Raw genomic sequence first — 18,643 nt, 5'->3', positions numbered from 1 at the left:
GGGATAGTGCTCATGGAAAGAGAAAGAGCTGAATTTGTATTACCATTATGTCCTCAGAGAGTCCTAATGATTTCTTCTTCCCTCTCATTCTTCTACCCTGAGAATAGTCCTATAAACTTTACCTTAACTTCATCTGGCACGTTAGAGAACTATAGAACAAAAACAGCCTCAAGACATAATGTGGCAAAAACTTAAGCTATAAAATAAATTTTTTTTGACAGGCAGAGTGGACAGTGAGAAAGAGAGACAGAGAGAAAGGTCTTCCTTTTCCGTTGATTCACCCCGCAATGGCCACTGCAGCCGGCGCACCGTGCTGATCCGAAGCCAGGAGCCAGGTGCTTCTCCTGGTCTCCCATGCGGGTGCAGGGCCCAAGCACTTGGGCCATCCTCCACTGCCTTCCCGGGCCACAGCAGAGAGCTGGACCGGAAGAGGAACAATTGGGACAGAATCCAGTGCCCCAACCGGGACTAGAACCCAGGGGTGCCGGCGCTGCAGGTGGAAGATTAGCCTATTGAGCAGCGGCGCCAGCCTATAAAATAATTTTAAAATCTTAAAAAAATCAGGATTTGCTTCTCTAGCCTAATCTTTTGCCACTTTCTATCTTAAACTCTTCACTACAGTTTAAACTATATTCAGTTCTACAGAAAAGTCCATGTTCTTCCTTTTAAAAATATTTATTTATTTATTTATTTTAAAGAGAGATAGAGAGACAGAGACAGAATTAGAGAGCTCTTCCATCCACTGGTTCATTTCCAAAATGCCCCGAGCAGCCAGGGCTGGGCCAGACTGAATCCAGCAGGCAGAAACTCAATTCAGGTCTCCCAAATGGGGGGCAAGGACCCAATCACTTGAACCATCACTGCTGCCTTCCAGGGTACACATCAGCAGGAAACCAGAATCAGAAGTGGAGTCAGGACTTGCGAACTCAGGGACGATTTGGACTGCAGGTGTCCCAAGCAGCACCTGCATCAGTGTGCCAAATGCCTGCCTCTGTGTTCTTGTTACTGTGGGCCTTTGCAGAGGCTGGTCCTCTTTAACTAACTAATTTCTAATTTTTCAGGTATATATCAGTAATTAAAGGGAATCTTCCCTACCTTAAGATTAGATTTTATCTTTCTCTCTGTCTCTCTCACTGTCTAACTCTGCCTGTCAAAAAAAAAAAAGATTAGATTTTGTTTTAAAGATTTCTGAAAAGCAGAGTTACAGAAAGGCAGAGGCAGAGAGAGAGGTCTTCCATCCACTGGTTCACTCCCTAAATGCCGCAAAGGCCAGAACTGGGCAGATCTGAAACCAGGAGCCAGGAGCTTCTTCTGGGTCTCCCACGTGGGTGCAGGGTCCCAAGGGTTTGGGCAATCTTCCACTGCTTTCCCAGACCATAGCAGAGAGCTGGATTAGAAGTGAAGCAGCCAAAACTCGAACTAGATTTAATGTCACTTTTTAATGCATGCTTTCCCAGTCCCTTGCACCTTCCCCATTATTATACAATTCTACTTCATTATAATTGCCTGTTTATTTTAAGCTCTTTAAAGGCAGAATTTATTTTTTGTTTCGTTAGCAATATAAAGGTGCTCCTTGATTACTGAATAAATCTTACCAGCCTTTCACCTATCTAGCTTCATTCCCTGCTTGGAATGTTCTCTCTAGTTCTATCACCAGCAGGAGATACCTGCTGTAACACTGTCTGAATTATCACTACTTCCTCTAGACACCTATGCCTGTTATTGTTCATACTATTCATTTAACATTTAACCTACTACTCTGTTTTTTAGTTCTTCTTGTAATACACAGATCCAATCGCCTTAATTAAACTGTACAATTCCTGAAGACATGACTGTTTCTCTTGATATTCCATTATCCAGCATAGCGCTATACACATAATAGACTAGTAATTTAGTACACTAAATATCTGGTAAATAATCAAAATTTAAGAAATTATTTGTTTTGAAAAAAGCAAACATTTTAAAATGATATGGATGCACAAATGACGGCAGTTAAACTTGTTGTCAATGGGGTCAGTCCTGTGGGATAGCAGGTAAAGCTTCCATTTGCAGTGCCAGCATCCCATATGGGCGCCAGTTCGGCTGCTCCACTTCCGATCTAGCTCTCTGCCATGGCCTGGGAAAGCAGAAGACAGCTCAAGTCCTTGGGCCCCTGCCCCTGTGTGGGAGACCCGGGAGAACCTCCTGGTTCCTGGCTTCGGATCAGCACAACTCAAACATTGCACCCATCTGGGGAGTGAACCAGTGGATGGAAGACCTCTCTCTCTGCCTCTCCTTCTCTCTGTGTGTAATTCTGACTTTCAAATAAACATATAAATCTTTAAAAAAAAATAAACTTGTTGTCAATAACATGGGAAAGGATATACTGAAGTACAGAAAGTTCAAATAATTTTTTAAAATGTTTTAGAGTGAGAGATAATAATGGATGCAAATATTAGGAAACAATAACCACACTTACATTCAGAAGTTAATAAGAAGTAGCTTTTTGGCTTCCAAAATGACCTGTGCACACAGAACATCATGGTATTTTCAGATGAAAGGACATTCATGTTTATATATGAATTTAGGGCGGTCTATGTTTTGGGAAAAAAGATAATTACGGTTTTGTCCTATCAGAGACCATGCCTGTCAGCAAGGGAGTTAACTGGTGCTAACTCAATTTGCCACTTGTTTATAGGTGGTTTGCTGTCATCCTACAGTCCCCTCCAAATTGCCACACTGAGGAATATCTAAATCATGGGCAAACTGGTCCCAAATTCCGTTACTAACTTAGGGAGGTAGTCTAGTCGTCCTGCATTTAGAAAAGTAAGCGGGCTAGGAATGGCGTGTACCCCGTCAAAAACACACACACACACAACTAAGTATCAGAGAAAAACTGAAAATCCAACTGCTGGACTCCAGCGCTCCAGGTGCCCTCTGCCCGGAACCTCCTGCCCCTTTTCTCTGTGCTGTCCCCAAAGCTTTTACTCGTTCTTCAAATTACTAACCTGAGTTTCCTTCACTTACTCCTGCTGCTGATGAGCTCTGAGAACGTCTTTTTGGTGCTTTTTCTGACCCGAGGTCACTAGGGCAACCTTTTCCCCACCGGTCCCCTCGTCCTTTACTTTTCCATGTGAACGGCGGCTCACCTGGAAGATTCGAGTAGTTCCCGAGGCGCCGCGCTGAGGTGATCTCCATCGCGGATCTGAGCCTCGGACAGATACTAGAGGCCGGATCAGAATCGCCGAGTGCCGGCGTTTTTCGAAAGCAGCCGCCGCGGCTGCCCAACGCCAAGAATGTATCGCGAGCAGCGCCATCTTGAGCGAGGAAAGAGGGACCGGGCACGGAGGATTATGGGACACTGGCGGACCTAAGTAGGCCGCCTAAATCTTCTCTCCCCGCCCCCTCGGTTCCCCAGGGCCCGCGACCGGAAATAGCTTCTTTCTGCAGATTGGGATGTTTCGGGTAGGTTTGTTGTTTTTTTTTTTCTTTTCCTCTCTGTCTCCTGCTACTGGGCTTTGATTATTTTTCTACACAACCAAGAACATCGGAATAACATTGTCTTCCTCTTTTTTCCTAGGCTTGCCAGATAAAATGAAAGATTTCCTGATAAATTTCAGATAAACGAATCTTTTTTTTTTTAGTTGACGCAAATACTCTGTTTGCTATACCTGCCAGCCCTATCTTGTACCTCATTCCACCCTTTTCTTACTGCCTCCAGCTCAGTGCCACGCTCCACTTTCTCTATTTTCCCTCTGCATATTCTTATCTCCACTCTCCTGCTGACTAACGTCTAGGAAAGATTAAACTACAGACATTAATTTCCCCTGGGGGAAGGCCTCACCTATGAGACTCAGTGTCTCTCATCTTGTAAGCACTTTTACTTTGCTGATTGTTCTTTTCGCGTAAACCTTGAGGCAGTTTTCCTTTGGTCTGTTGCTCTTGGGGAAGTTATACACACATGCTAGACATCTTTACTCTGATATTTTTCCTCTCTTGCTAGTTTTTCCCTTCGGTTTCTGCAGGGTCCCTAGTTATTGAAAGAACCTATGGATTGGCTGAGGGATGGTAAAATGAAAATGTAGAGAAGTCCATGTTTAAAGACAGGTTTTTGTCACCACTGTCATCAAATGTCAGAATAGGTTTCCAGTTACCTGGGAAACAGTTTCTGAGGGTATTTGTTACCTGAAACCCTGGAGACAATAATGCAACACAATTTTATATTAATTGCTTGCATTTCCAAACCTCTCACAAAAGATAGGCAAATAATTATGAACTTCTTATGAGAGATACTGTGGACTAATAATAAGTCTGATGAAGAAAGACAAGGATATGCGTAGCCCATTAGTTCACTTTACTTTGATCTGAGAATTGTATTACACTTCCAAATTTCCAGGAAAGGGATGTTTGAGCTTGTTATTTAAATAAGAAAACAGTTTAAAATTGAAGAGTGTCACAGGAATTCCATGAAAAGAACATGGTATGGTAAAAGCAAGAAAGCAAAAGAACATCTTAGCAGTCTAGGGAGTGCATGGCAAAGTACCAGGAAATGAGTCTGGGTGAACAGAGGCCTGATGGCAAAGGACTCTAATATAAATTAGAGTACTTCAAAAAGTTCATGGAAAGTGGAATTAAAGGATGAGTTGATTTTGATGCAAAAATTTTTGAAAGCCATCAAAAATTTCATGAATAATGCATTGGGAAGAATTGTGGCTGGATTTCAAAAATTTTTACACACCAAAATAAGTTGATTTTTAAATTCCATTTCCTTTGTATTTCATTCTCATTCTTTGTATTTGATTAACTCATAAGTTAATGCTTTATCCTGTAGCTAGTGAAGGGTTTTAATCAGGATGGTAACATGATCAGATTTGTATTGTGTATTAGCCTGCTGTGGCTTAAATAGGAAGGTTTGATTGGGGGAGTTCAGATAGGAGTTATGAAGTTAATGCAATAGTTCAGTCATAAAATAAAGGCCTAAACCTGGCGGCAGCTGTGGCAATAGATCAATGCTAGAAATATTAAGAAGATGGAATTGATAGGACTTAGTGACTAATTGGATGTTTCTATCTTATTATTGCCTTGCTGACTGTAGATCTTATTACTGAGTATATCATCATCAATAAATATTTATTCAGCATCTATTCTTGTTAGCAGCAGTCTACAATAGAGAAACCCTGGACTCTACCAATGATTTCTATTAGGGTTGAATATTGCCACTGACTGTTATCACCCAGTTAAGGCATTATCCAGTGGTCTTCTAATTTTAAAAAATATATGAAACTGTACAATAAATATTCTGTGGAGATTGTCAGATGTAATGAAATAACATCTTACATTTTTATACTTTCAGAAACATACATTATCTTGCTGAATATTAGTAACAGTTTTCTGTGGGTATTATTAACTCTTCCTTATAAATGAAGAAGGCCCAAGCCTTATGGTAATAGATCCACAAACCAAACCATCATGTTTGGCTGTTGTTCTGCTCTGTCCACTAAAAGATGTCTCCTATACTCTCATACAAGATTTAGTAAAAGTCTTTAGTCGCCATGTAAAATCATAACATTGTTTTATTTACTTATTGTATTTATTTGAAAGACAGAGAGAAAGAGACCGAGATACTTACCCCCAAATACCTGCAATAACCCCTAGCTGGTGCTGAAGCCAAGAGCCTAGAACCCAATCTAGGTCTCAGGTAGGTGGTAGAAACCCAGCCACCTGAGCCATCGCCTGCGGCCTCCTAGGATGTGGATTAGCAGGAAGCTGGAAAGGAGAGTAGAGCTGCACCTGGAACCCAGATACTTTGATATTAGACACATGCTTCCCAAACAGCATCTTAATGGCTATACCAAAAGCCTGCCCCATAAGTCATAAGATTTTAAATTATGAAAGACTACAGAGTTCTGAAATACCTACATCTAATCCTACAGAAGATTTCCTAAAACTCTTGAGTTGTATTAGAATCATGTATACACATTCCTGACATAGAGTAACAGTAGTAAGGTTTTTGAATGAATTCAATATATTTTTATGGAAGAAATTATCATTGTAAGCCAACTTCTCTAATTAAAAATGTGAATAATATTAGAATACACAAGGAGCTATTCTACAATGAGATAAAATGGGGCAAACATTTACTCTCCAGATAAGCCAAAGAAAACTTCCCGTGCACCTAGAAATAGAACATGAAGCATTATAAGAGTTGCACACTGCCAGGGAACAGCAGCAACAGACAGGTCAACTTGGCCTGCAGCAACTTGACACTTCAGTGTCTGTCATAAAGCAGAGACAGAGATACACACAATAAAAGCTGCTATAAATAGATGCTGTAGCCACAGATCACATGATAACACTATGTATGCCATAATTTTACCTAAGTGTGCATAGTATTTTGCAATTTACGAAGTGCTTTCTCCTACCTCTTATTATTTAATGCTCATGTCAACCCTAGATGATTGATATTACTTATTCATGTTCCCATATTTATGAGGAAACTGAAGGCGAAATATGATATGATGAGAGAGGCCACAGAGCTGATAGAATGGAGACCAAGCATAGGTTTTATGATTCCAAATAGAATGCTCTTTTCACTTAATTATATCTGAAATGTGGAAGAAACACTTGAATACTTTAAGTAAGCTGCAATGTTCTTTTTTTTTTCTAGGAAATGCTAAAACTTACTCTCACACCTGCTTCCGCCTCTAACTAGAACATCTTTCCTGTAGATTTTTAAAATTTTTCAATTAACATTTAATACTATACATATTTATGGGGTACACTGTGATAGTTCAATATATGTATACAACATGTACTGATCAAATCGGAGTAATGAAGACTTCCCTTTCCTTGTCATTACTGTAGGTTTGGAGGCTTTAAAAAAATCTATTTCTTGTCATTCAGGTTTCAACTCTAATGTCACTTGCTTAAAGAAGCTTTCCAAAAGTACCTTATCTAAAGAAGGCACCCCACCACCACCGCTCCATGCCATTCTCTATCACATTGCCTTGCATTATTTCCCTTAAAGTCTTGCTATTCAAAATGTGATCCATGAACTGTTAACATTGGCATCAACTGGGAGGTTGTTAGAAATACAGAATCTCGGGCCCCATGCTAGACCTAAAGATTTAAAATTTGAATTTAAATAGTTTCTCAGGTTATTCATATGCATATTAAAGTGTGAGAGGCACTTTTAAAGAATTTATCCTGGCCTCCTGTGCTGTGGCACACTGCTGCCTGCAGCAAGGCATCCCATATGGGTGCAGATTCAAGTCCCAGCTGCTCCACTTTTTTTTTAAGGTAAACAAATTTCCAGTAATTCATATATACAGATTTAGGAATATAGTGATATTTCCCACTCTACCCACACTCCCACCCTTCTTCCTCCTTCCTCTCTTATTCCCTCTTAATTTTTACAATGATCTACTTTTAGTTTACTTTATATTCATAAGATTAACCCTACACTAAGTAAAGACTTCAACAAATAGTAAGAAGAAAAAAAACACTGTTCCTAAATAGTAGAGACAAGGGCTGATCCAGCTCCCTGCTGATGTGCCTGGGAAGGAAGCAAAGGATACTCAAAGTGCTTGGGCCCCTGTTCCCACGTGGCAGACTCAGGGGACGCTCCTGGCTCCCGGCTTCAGCCTGGCCCAGCCCTGGCTGCTGCAGTCATCAGGGGAGTGAACCAGTGGATAGAAGATTCTCTCTCTTTCTGTCTCTCTCTCTGTCTCTCTCTGTCACTCTGCCTTTCAAATAAATCTTAAAAAGCACCATCATTTTCTGAAACTTACTTCTTTATTTTCATGTACATTTTTTAATTAAACTTTTATTTAATGAATATAAATTTCCAAAGTACAGCTTTTAAAAGATATTTATTTGAAAGGCAGAGTGACAGAGAGAAAAGGAGAGACAGATGGACAAAGAGATTTTTTCCATTTGCTGGTTCACTCCACAAATACTTGCAACAGCCAGGGTTGAGCCAGGCTGAAACCAGGGACCAGGAATTCTATCTGGGTCTCCCATGTTGATGGCAAGGACCCAAGTATGTAGACCATCATCCACTGCCTCCCAGGATGCATTGCTAAGAACCTGGATCAGAAGTGGAGTAGCAGGGCCTGGAACTGGCACTCTGATTTGGGATGCAGGCATCTCAAGTGAAGACTTAACCTAGTGCACCACAATGCCTGCCCCATCATGTACTTTAAAAAAAAAGATTTGTTTATTTGAAAAAGTTACCAAGAGAAAGAGATCTTGCATCTGCTGGTTCACTCCCCAGGTGAGTGCAGGGGCCCCCAGCTGGGCCAGAGTGAAGCCAGGAGCTAGGAGCTTCCTCCAGGTCTCTCTTGAGGGTAGCAGGGGCCCAAGCACTTGAACTATTTTCCACTGCTTTTCCCAGGTCGTTAGTAGGGAGTGGATTGGAAATGAACAACTGGAACACGATGTGGCACCTGTATGTGATGCTGCTGTTGCAGGCAGCAGCTTTACCCACTATGCCACTACACCAGCCCCCATAATGTACTTTTATTTTTGAAGATTTATTTATTTATTTGAAAGGCAGAGTTACAGAGAGGCAGAAAGAGAGAGAGAGAGAGAGAGAGAGAGAGGTCTTTCATCCGCTGGCTCACTCCCCAAATTGCCGCAGTGGCCGGAGCTGAGCTGATCCAAAGCCAGGAGCCTGGAGCTCCATCTAGACCTCCCATGCCAGGCAGGGGCCCAAGGACTTGGGGCATCTTCCACTGCTTTCCCAGGCCATAGCAAAGAGCTGGATCAGAAGTGGAGCAGCGGTTTGCCGGTGGGAGGGTGGCTACGGGGGGGTGGGGGGGGGGTGGGGGGGGAAACCACTGTAATCCAAAAGTTGTACTTTCTTTTTTTTTTTTTTTCTGACAGGCAGAGTGGACAGTGAGAGAGAGAGACAGAGAGAAAGGTCTTCCTTTGCCGTTGGTTTACCCTCCAATGGCCACTGTGGCCGGCGCACCGCACTGATCCAAAGGCAGGAGCCAGGTGCTTCTCCTGGTCCTCCCATGGGGTGCAGGGCCCAAGCACTTGGGCCATCCTCCACTGCACTCCCGGGCCACAGTAGAGAGCTGGCCTGGAAGAGGGGCAACCGGGACAGAATCTGGAGCCCCGACCGGGACTCAAACCCAGTGTGCCAGCGCCGCAAGGCAGAGGATTAGCCTGTTGAGCCACGGTACCGGCCCAAAAGTTGTGCTTTCGAAATTTATATTTATTAAATAACAGTTTTAAAAAAAAGTAGAACAGCAGGGAGTCGAACTGGCACCCATACGGGATGCTGGCACTGCAGGCGGCGGTTTTACCTGCTATGCCACAGCACCAACCCCATCATGTACTTTTTTAAAAAAAAAAAAGATTTATTTATTTATTTTAAAGAGTTACAAATAGAAGGAGAGGGGGAGGCAGGGAGAGAGAGAGCGAGAGAGAGGTGTCCTCCATCTGCTGGTTCACTCCCCAGTTAGCTGCAATGGCCGGAGCTGCGCTGATCCGAAGCCAGGAGCCAGGAGCTTCCTTCAGGTCTTCCCATGTGGGTGCAGGGGCCCAAGGACTTGGGCTATCCTCTTACTGCTTTCCCCAGCCATAGCAGAGAGCTGGATCAGAAGTGTCGCAGCTGGGTCTCGAACCGGTGCCCATATGGAATGCCAGCACTGTGAATGGCAGCTTTACCCTCTACGCCACAGTGCCGGCCCCCCCATCGTGTACTTTTAACATTAAAAAATATTTTATCATACTTGAAAATTATGAAGGAAAACATAATGGATACCATGTACCCACAATCCAATTTAGTCATATCTTAACATTCTATATTTGTTTTAGATCTTAAAAATAATCACTTAGTTCCCTGTGCTACTCCTCTGTAATCCTAATCTCTGTCTTTGTGGGTTTATTCCTGTTTATTCCTTCATGTTTTCTTGGTGGATTCTGGAAAGAAAAGGAAACAACTAGACTTCATTAATCTACCATGATTGTCCTGCATATTTTATAAATCTAGGATAAGCTCTATACCAAAGATAAAGACTGTGTAAGAAAACCACAGGTCAATTTACTTATGAACATAAGTGAAAAACTTCTTTTAAAGTTGTAAACTGGGTGGGCATTTGGCACAGCAGTTAAGATGCCATTTGGGATGCCCACATTTTATATGGGAGTGCCTGGGTTAGAGTCTAAGCTCCACTTCAGACTCCAGCTTCCTGCTAATGGGCATTCTGAGAGGCAGCAAGTGATGGCTCAAGTATTTGAGTCTCTGCCTACCACATGGGAGACCCTAGTTGAGTTCTAGGCTCCTGGCTTTGGCCTAGCCCAGCCCTGGCTGTTGTGGACATTCGAAGAATAAACCGTGGATAGATGGAAGATTGTGTCTCTGTCTCTTTCTGTCTCTCTGTTTTTCAGATAAAAAATGAAAATAAATAAAAATTTTAAATGGTAAACTCAATCAGCATTGTGTTAAAAAATAAAACAAGATGGTCAAGTAGGCTTTCATTCCAAACTGTATGTGTGTGTACATTTATATATACATATGTATACACATATACACACACCACACACACAAAGAGGGTAATTTAAAATATTCCTGGAAAATGGAATTTAAAACAAATTTATTTTGATGCAAAAACTTTGAAATCCACGTAGAGACAAGGTATTTAAAAAGGTCATGGAAAATGTGTATTATGAAAAAATTATGCATGGATTTCAAAACTTTTTTGCACCAAAATAAACTTTTTACACTTTTAATTTTTTAGAATTTTATTTGAGACGAAGAGACAGACAGAAAACTCGCATCCATTGGTTCACTCCCCAAATTCCACCAGCAGCCAGGACTGGCCCAAGCTGAAGCCAGGATCCAGGAGCCAGGAACACAATCCAGGTTTCCCAGGTGGGTAGCGAGGACCCAGCTACTTGAGTCATCTTCACTGCCTCCTAGGGAGATTAGCAAGAAGCTGCAGTGAGGAACTGGAGCTGGGGAATGAACTCAGGTACTCTGATATGAGGTTGTGGCCATCCTAACAAGCATCTTAACTACTAAGCCAAATATCCATCCCAAACTTATCTTTTAATTCTGCTTTCCATGAACTTTTTGAAGTTCCCTTTCAAATGTACATATATATGTATGTATGTGTACACACATGTATATATTTATATATGTATGCACACATTTATTACTATTAGAATTTCAAGAGAATACTATACCAAATAAGTAATTGATATATTTTTTAAAAGATTTATTTTATTTATTTGAAAGGCAGAGTGACAGAAAGAGAATAGTGAAAGACAGAGATCTTCCATCCACTGGTTTGCTCCCCAAATGGCCACAACAACCAGTGCTGGATCAGGTTGAAGCCAGAAGCCTGGAACTCCATCATGGTCTCCCATATAGGTGGCAAGGGTGTAAGTACTTGGGCTATATTCCACTGCCTTCCCAGGTACATTAGCAGGGAGCTGGATTGGAAGCAGAGCATCTGGGAAACTCCAATCAGCGCTCCAGTACGGGATGCCAGTGTCGCTAGCAGCAGCTTAACCTCATGTGCCATAGTACCAGTCCCATTAGTTGATGTTTTAGAGTAGTGTTTTCCCCTTATTTGAGGGGAATAGTTTATTCAGAGTTTATTTTAAGCACTACACTAGGTGCTTTAACTTATATCATCGAATTTAATCCTCTCAAGGCACATGTAGAGTCGATTCTATTATAATCGCCATTTCACAAATGAGGAAAGGAAGTTTAGGGCTTGCCCCAGTAGCTTGTAAGTGATAGAGCTGATATCCAAATTCCTCAGGAGGTCTGACTCCAGAGCATGTTATCACTATGCCATAGAATGTTTTCAACATAGTTGATTGTACAAAAAAATTACATTTAAAATGCTTATGCAACGTTTTACTATACTTAACTTTTAAAAATTTAGAAATTTTGATCAATGCTGCTGCTTAACTCTCAGCAGAAAATAGTTTTCAAATTTATAAATGAACAAGTTCATTTGCATGTCATACAAAACAATCATATATTAATCTTTTTCATACATAATTCTAACAGCTGTTAATTATTGAGTGCTTACTCTGCAACAGGAACTTTCTACATGCTTTACATACATGATCTCATAATACTCTCAAATGTTTGACATAGTAACAATCATTTTTTTCCTGCTGAGGAAAACTGAGGCTTGTAGAGCTTAAGGATCTTGCCCAAGATATCTTTTTTTTTTTTTAATTTTTGACAGGCAGAGTGGACAGTGAGAGAGAGACAGAGAGAAAGGTCTTCCTTTTGCCATTGGTTCACCCTCCAATGGCCGCCGCGGTAGGCGCGCTGCGGCCGGCGCACCGCGCTGATCCGATGGCAGGAGCCAGGTGCTTCTCCTGGTCTCCCATGGGGTGCAGGGCCCAAGGACCTGGGCCATCCTCCACTGTACTCCCTGGCCACAGCAGAGAGCTGGCCTGGAAGAGGGGCAACCGGGACAGGATCGGTGCCCCGACCGGGACTAAAACCCGGTGTGCCGGCGCCGCAAGGCGGAGGATTAGCCTAGTGAGCCGCGGCGCCAGCCTCCCCAAGATATCTTAACTCAAGAAGCAGCAGAACCAAAACTCAAACCTAAGCCAGACTCCAAAGTGTATGCTGCCAAGCTAAACCATACTGCTTCTTTATGTATGTGTCAACGTAACCCATAAAAATCAGGAGATATGCCATAGCTGTTTTCGCTCTCTAATAATATCTGCAATCTCATATATGTAAAACAGTGACCAAGATTTTTCTTTAAAAAGAATGTTCTTATAGGAATTTTGTGGGACTAGTACACAGTAAGAATCATTTCTTTTTGAACACCAGACATGCCATTGCTCAGAAAGTCTTCAAGTGGATTCCTTATGAACTACCCTGATTTCATGTGTCTTAAATATCTAATTAGGTTGCTGTTTTCCAACTCCACAGTTTTAGTCTGATGTGAAGGAACCAGTAAACTGCCAAAACATACCTTCTTAATCTGTGTAGCATGTTAGGCCCATGATGAAGCTGTAACTCAGCATGAATCTTAAAGGTGTTACACCAGTAGTCTGATATAATCTTCAACAAGCTCAGCCTATGGAACATTGATATCAGGATTGAATGTTTAGCCTAGCAGTTAAGATTCTGATTAAGACATCTGTGTCCCACATTGGAAGACCTGAGTTCCATACCCAGCTTCTGCTCCAGATTCCTGCTTCCTTATGATGCAGAACTTGGAAGGCAGGATAATGGATCAAGTAATAGGGTTCTGCCATTCACGTGGGAAAACTGATTAAGTTCCCAGCCTAATTGCAGGCATGTGGGTAGTGAGCCAGCAGATGGGACCTCTCCTCTCCTCTCCTCTCCTCTCCTCTCCTCTCCTCTCCTCTCCTCTCCTCTCCCCTCCCCTCCCCTCCCCTCCCCTCTCCTCTCCCCTCCCCTCCCCTCCCCTCTCTTCTCCCCTCCCCTCCCCTCTCCTCCTCTCCTCTGTTTCCTCCCCTCCCCTCTCTTCCCTCCTCCTCGTCCTTCTCTCTCTCTGTTTCTAATAAATAAATATTTTTTAAAGATTGAGAACCAGGTGTGGGGGAGGGGGTGCCTGGTGCTGTGGTGTAGGAGGTAAAGCTGCTGTCTGCAGTGCCGGCATCCCATGTGGGCACCGGTTTGAGGCCCAGCTACTCCACTTCTGATCCAGCTCCCTGCTAATGCACCTGGGAAATCAGTAGAAGATGGGCCAAGTCCTTGGGTGTCTGCTCTAGCATGGGAGGACTGGAAGATGCTCCTGCTTCCTGGCTTCGGATCAGCCCAGCTGTGGCGGTTGCAGTCATTTAGGGAGTGAACCAGTGGAAGGAAGACCTCTCTTTCTCTCTCTGCCTCTGTAACTCTGCCTCTCAAATAAATAAATACATCTTTAAAAAAGAAGAAGAAAAGATTGAGAACAGGGGCTAGTGTTGTGGTATTGTGGATAAAGCTACCACCTACAATCCTGGCATCCCATATGGGCACCAATTCCTGTCCCTGCTGTTTCACTTCCAATACAGCTCCCTGCTAATGACCTGGGAAAAGCAGTGGAAGATGGCCCAAGTATTTGGGGCCCTTTTACCCATGTGGGAGACTTAGATGAAGCTCCTGGTTCCTGGCTTCAGTCTGGATCAGCCTTGGCTGTTGCAGCCTTCTTTTGGAGTCAACTAGCAGGTGGAATATCACTCTCTGTCGCTCCTTCTCTCTTCATAACTCTGACTTTCAAATAAATAAAACTGAAAAAATATTGATAACATTCTCAACCCTATCAACCCCTTTGTAAGCAGCCTCATGAAAATAATTTACCAGATAACTCTCTAATTTTTCTCAACCTCTCACCCCACACTTAAGGGGAAAAATTATATGGGATATATATGCAAGAAGGTGGAAATCATGGGGGCCTTCAGATTTATGCCTATGAGAAAACACTTAAATTTAAGATCAAGTTGTGGCCGGTGCCGTGGCTTAACAGGCTAATCCTCCGCCTTGCGGCACTGGCACACCGGGTTCTAGTCCCGGTTGGGGCGCAGGATTCTATCCCGGTTGCCCCTCTTCCAGGCCAGTTCTCTGCTATGGCCCAGGAGTGCAGTGGAGGATGGCCCAAGTGCTTGGGCCCTGCACCCGCATGGGAGACCAGGAGAAGCACCTGGCTCCTGGCTTCGGATCAGCTAGATGTGCCGGCCGCAGTGGCCATTGGAGGGTGAACCAACGGCAAAAAGGAAGACCTTTCTCTCTGTCTCTCTCTCTCACTATCCACTCTGCCTATCAAAAAAAAAAAAAAAAGATCAAGTTGTAATGAAAACATGTCCACAAAATAAACTGTACATGAATGTTCATAATATCATTATTCATCATAGCCAAAAAGTGGAAAGGACTCAAATGTCCATTAACTGGTGACAGAATACATAAAATGTTGTAAATCCATACAATGAAACATTATTCAGCTATAAAAAGGGATAAAGTACTGTTATATGCTACAAAACATATGGACCTTGAAAAGATGCTAAGTGAAAAATATCAAAAAAAATGTGATTCCATTTATATAAAATGATCAGAATAAATGGATTTGTAAAGATGTAATATAGATGGTGAAATGGTGAAGTGGCTGCTAATTGAATCTAATAAAGCTGTTTTAAGAAATTGAGTTGAGTCCTCCCTGGGCTTGGACCTAGGTGGCGGCGCTATGGCGAAATGCACCAAGAAGGTCGGGATCGTGGGTAAATATGGGACCCGCTATGGCGCCTCCCTGCGGAAGATGGTGAAGAAGATTGAAATCAGCCAGCACGCCAAGTACACTTGCTCCTTCTGCGGCAAAACCAAGATGAAGAGACGAGCCGTGGGGATCTGGCACTGTGGCTCCTGCATGAAGACAGTGGCTGGTGGTGCCTGGACATACAACACCACTTCTGCCATCACAGTGAAGTCTGCAATCAGAAGACTGAAAGAATTGAAAGACCAGTAGAGGTGCCATATGAGACATCAGCAGCGTATAATAAATGGGTCAATTTATATAAAAAAAAAAAAAGAAATTGAGTTGTGGGCCAGCGCCATGGCTCACTAGGCTAATCCTCCACCTGTGGCACTGGCACACCGGGTTCTAGTCCCAGTCGCGGCGCCGGATTCTGTCCCGGTTGCCCCTCTTCCAGGCCAGCTCTCTGCTGTGGCCTGGGACTGCAGTGGAGGATGGCCCAAGTGCTTGGGTCCTGCACCCCATGGGAGACCAGGAGAAGCACCTGGCTCCTGCCTTCGGAACAGCACAGTGTGCTGGCAGCAGTGCACCGGCCACGGCGGCCATTGGAGGGTGAACCAACAGCAAAGGAAGACCTTTCTCTCTGTCTCTCTCACTGTCCACTCTGCCTGTCAAAAAAAAAAAAATTGAGTTGTACTATTTGCTACCTCCTTTGAAGTTTGGTAATTCAAACTGAGTTTCCTCCACCCTAAGTGGATATAATGGATGTAGTACTATCCTTAAGCAGACATAATGCCTACTTCACAAGGTTTCTGTGAGGTTCAAATGAAATAATTACAGGGAATTGCTTTATACACTGCAAAATGCTAACAAATTTTTAAAATTATTTTTAAGTAGTCTGTAGCTTTACAATCAAAGGCAGGATCAACTTAATTCCTTTTTTAGGCTCTCTTGATGACAGCATCCAAAATATTCATCCTGATGGCTGGGTATCTTTTCTATGTTTTCAAGACTAAATCCTTGCCCTAGTATGTCCATTTCCTTTCACTCTCAACAGAAATGGAGAACAGTTCAATATTATCTATCCCTTTCATCTACTTGAAGTCTTTTATTTAAAATTCCTCATCCTTGTCCCCAGCATCAATAAGCTAATCCAGTTTCAAAGCTAAACAAGCCCAATTTCTTTAACCTTTACTCATAAATCCTCATAAATTGAAATATCATTGCCCTTCATCTGATCCCTTTATATGTAAGAGATAAACAGGGCTGCAGGCTTAAAAGTAAGATCTGCCTTGGGGTCTATCTATAACAAGCATCTTTAAAGCAAAGGTCAAGAAAAGGATAAGGTATTGGGGATTGAAAGACATTTTATTTAATTGAAACTAAGAAGAAATCACAGGGATTACTGTTTTCTAAGGTTTAAAGCAGCAGATGAAATCACAAAGGAAAAGACTGACACACATGTCAATGACATGTTAAAATGCTTGCAATATAATATAAAGGGAAAGGCTAAATTAACAAAAATATTTTTGTACAGAGAAAAATTGAAAAATGTAAACAGCAGATTGGCGAGTTTTTAAAAGTTTAATGGTTTTATAATATTGTTTTATGATTCTTATAATAAATGTCCTATTAAAATGATGAAGAATTCATATATCATGGAATGTTCTTGAAGTAGAATTCATTCTATAATGTGATTCTGAAGACAGATTATTAATAAGATCAAGAAGAAAAATCATAAACCTAACACATAGTCAATAAAAGACATCTTTTTTTTTCTTCTTTTTTTATTTTTGACAGGCAGAGTGGACAGTAGAGAGAGACAGAGAGAAAGGTCTTCCTTTTTTTTTTTTTTGCCGTTGGTTCACCCTCCAATGGCCGCCGTGGTAGGCGCGCTGCGGCCGGCGCACCGCGCCGATCCGATGGCAGGAGCCAGGTGCTTATCCTGGTCTCCCATGGGGTGCAGGGCCCAAGCACTTGGGCCATCCTCCACTGCACTCCCTGGCCACAGCAGAGAGCTGGCCTGGAAGAGGGGCAACCGGGACAGGATCGGTGCCCCGACCGGGACTAGAACCCGGTGTGCCGGTGCCGCTAGGCGGAGGATTAGCCTAGTGAGCCGCGGCGCCAACCAATAAAAGACATCTTAATCTTAGGATTTAAATGTGATGCAAGCATGCTCACTCAGACTTACCCCTAATGGTAAAGCTAGAAACATGCCATGAGACTCCAAATCCCATTAAGTTGGCATGTACCAATGCCATCTTACTAGCTAAAGTGATCAGTTTAAGTTCATAATTGAACATAAAGATAGAATTGAGTGTCAAAGGGGTCACATAAATAAGACCAGTGTCCGCTAATAATAATTGATAGAATTAAAAAGGAGAGAACAACCCAACATGGGAAGCGGGATACACAGCAGACTCATAGAATGGCAGATGTCCTAAACAGCACTCTGGCCTCAGAATCAGCCCTTAAGGCATTCAGATCTGGCTAAAAAGCCTATGAAAACATTTCAGGCATGGAAAGCCAAGGCACTGTGGCAAAAAAAGACCTAAATGAAAGATCTCTGTGAGTGAGATCCCAGTGGATAGAGGGGCCATCAAAGAAGTAGGTACCTTTCTCTGAAGGGAGGAGAGAACTTCCACCTTGATTATGGCCTTGTCTAAATAAGGTTGGAGTTTATGAACTCAAGAGGCTTCCATAGCCTTGGCAGCTCATGACAAGAGCCTCGGGTGATTACTGACGTCATAAATAAGAGTGTCAGTTTTTAAATCAATAATGGGAGTCACTGTGCACTTATTCCCCATGTGGGATCTCTGTCCTTAATGTGTTATACTATGCGAATTAACGGTAAAACTAGTCTTCAAACACTACTCTATACTTTGTGTGTCTGTGTGGGTGCAATCTGTTGAAATCTTTACTTAGTATATACTAAGTTGATCTTCTGTATATAAAGATAATTGAAAATGAATCTTGATGTGAATGAGATGGGACAGGGAGTAGGAGATGGGATGGTTTGTGGGTGGGAGGGTGGTTATGGGGGAAAAACCACTATAATCTAAAAGTTGTACTTTTGAAATTTATATTTATTAAATAAAAGCTTTCTTAAAAAATAAGACTTTCAATACTGAAACCAGAATAACTGCAAAAAAATGGAATAATTGGTCATCCTGGTTTAGGCTTCTAACAGTTTTGCCCAGAATTGACCTCTTAGCCTTTTTTCCATTTTAGACTCATGATGTACAATAATTAAAATTAACATAATTTCTTTTTTTTTTTGACAGGCAGAGTGGACAGTGAGAGAGCAGAGACAGAGAGAAAGGTCTTCCTTTTGCTGTTGGTTCACCCTCCAATGGCCGCCGCGGCTGGTGTGCTGCGGCGGTGCACCGCGCTGATCCGATGGCAGCAGCCAGGTGCTTCTCCTGGTCTCCCATGTGGGTGCAGGGCCCAAGCACTTGGGCCATCCTGCACTGCACTCC

The 18,643-nt window shown here is 42.5% G+C and overlaps 2 protein-coding genes across 3 annotated transcripts in view; one reads left to right on the top strand and one right to left on the bottom strand.

Moving 5' to 3' along the window:
• Positions 1-3,323, bottom strand: part of ABCB7 (ATP binding cassette subfamily B member 7) — a 112,670-nt gene extending 109,347 nt beyond the window's left edge. For both annotated transcript variants that reach the window (XM_062182878.1, XM_062182879.1), the window contains exon 1: positions 3,129-3,323. In XM_062182878.1, coding sequence (XP_062038862.1) covers positions 3,129-3,296 — 168 coding nt within the window. In that variant the 5' untranslated portion in view covers positions 3,297-3,323. The remainder of the gene's footprint in view (positions 1-3,128) is intronic.
• An 11,797-nt stretch (positions 3,324-15,120) lies between these two features.
• Positions 15,121-15,504, top strand: LOC133753254 (large ribosomal subunit protein eL43-like). Its single transcript, XM_062183717.1, has one exon. The coding sequence runs from the start codon at positions 15,159-15,161 to the stop codon at positions 15,435-15,437; it is 279 nt and encodes a 92-aa protein (XP_062039701.1). The 5' UTR covers positions 15,121-15,158; the 3' UTR covers positions 15,438-15,504.
• The last annotated feature ends 3,139 nt before the right edge of the window (positions 15,505-18,643 follow it).

This window comes from Lepus europaeus, chromosome X (genome assembly GCF_033115175.1).
Source record: "Lepus europaeus isolate LE1 chromosome X, mLepTim1.pri, whole genome shotgun sequence".
Taxonomy (NCBI): Eukaryota; Metazoa; Chordata; class Mammalia; order Lagomorpha; family Leporidae; genus Lepus; species Lepus europaeus.
The sequence above is the reverse complement of the archived record's forward strand: the minus strand, read 5'-3'. Positions and strand labels throughout refer to the sequence as shown.

What these genes read in the sequence shown, in the direction of transcription:
- LOC133753254 (XM_062183717.1), top strand. Translation starts at nt 15,159, where the DNA reads ATGGCGAAATGCACCAAGAAGGTCGGGATCGTGGGTAAATATGGGACC.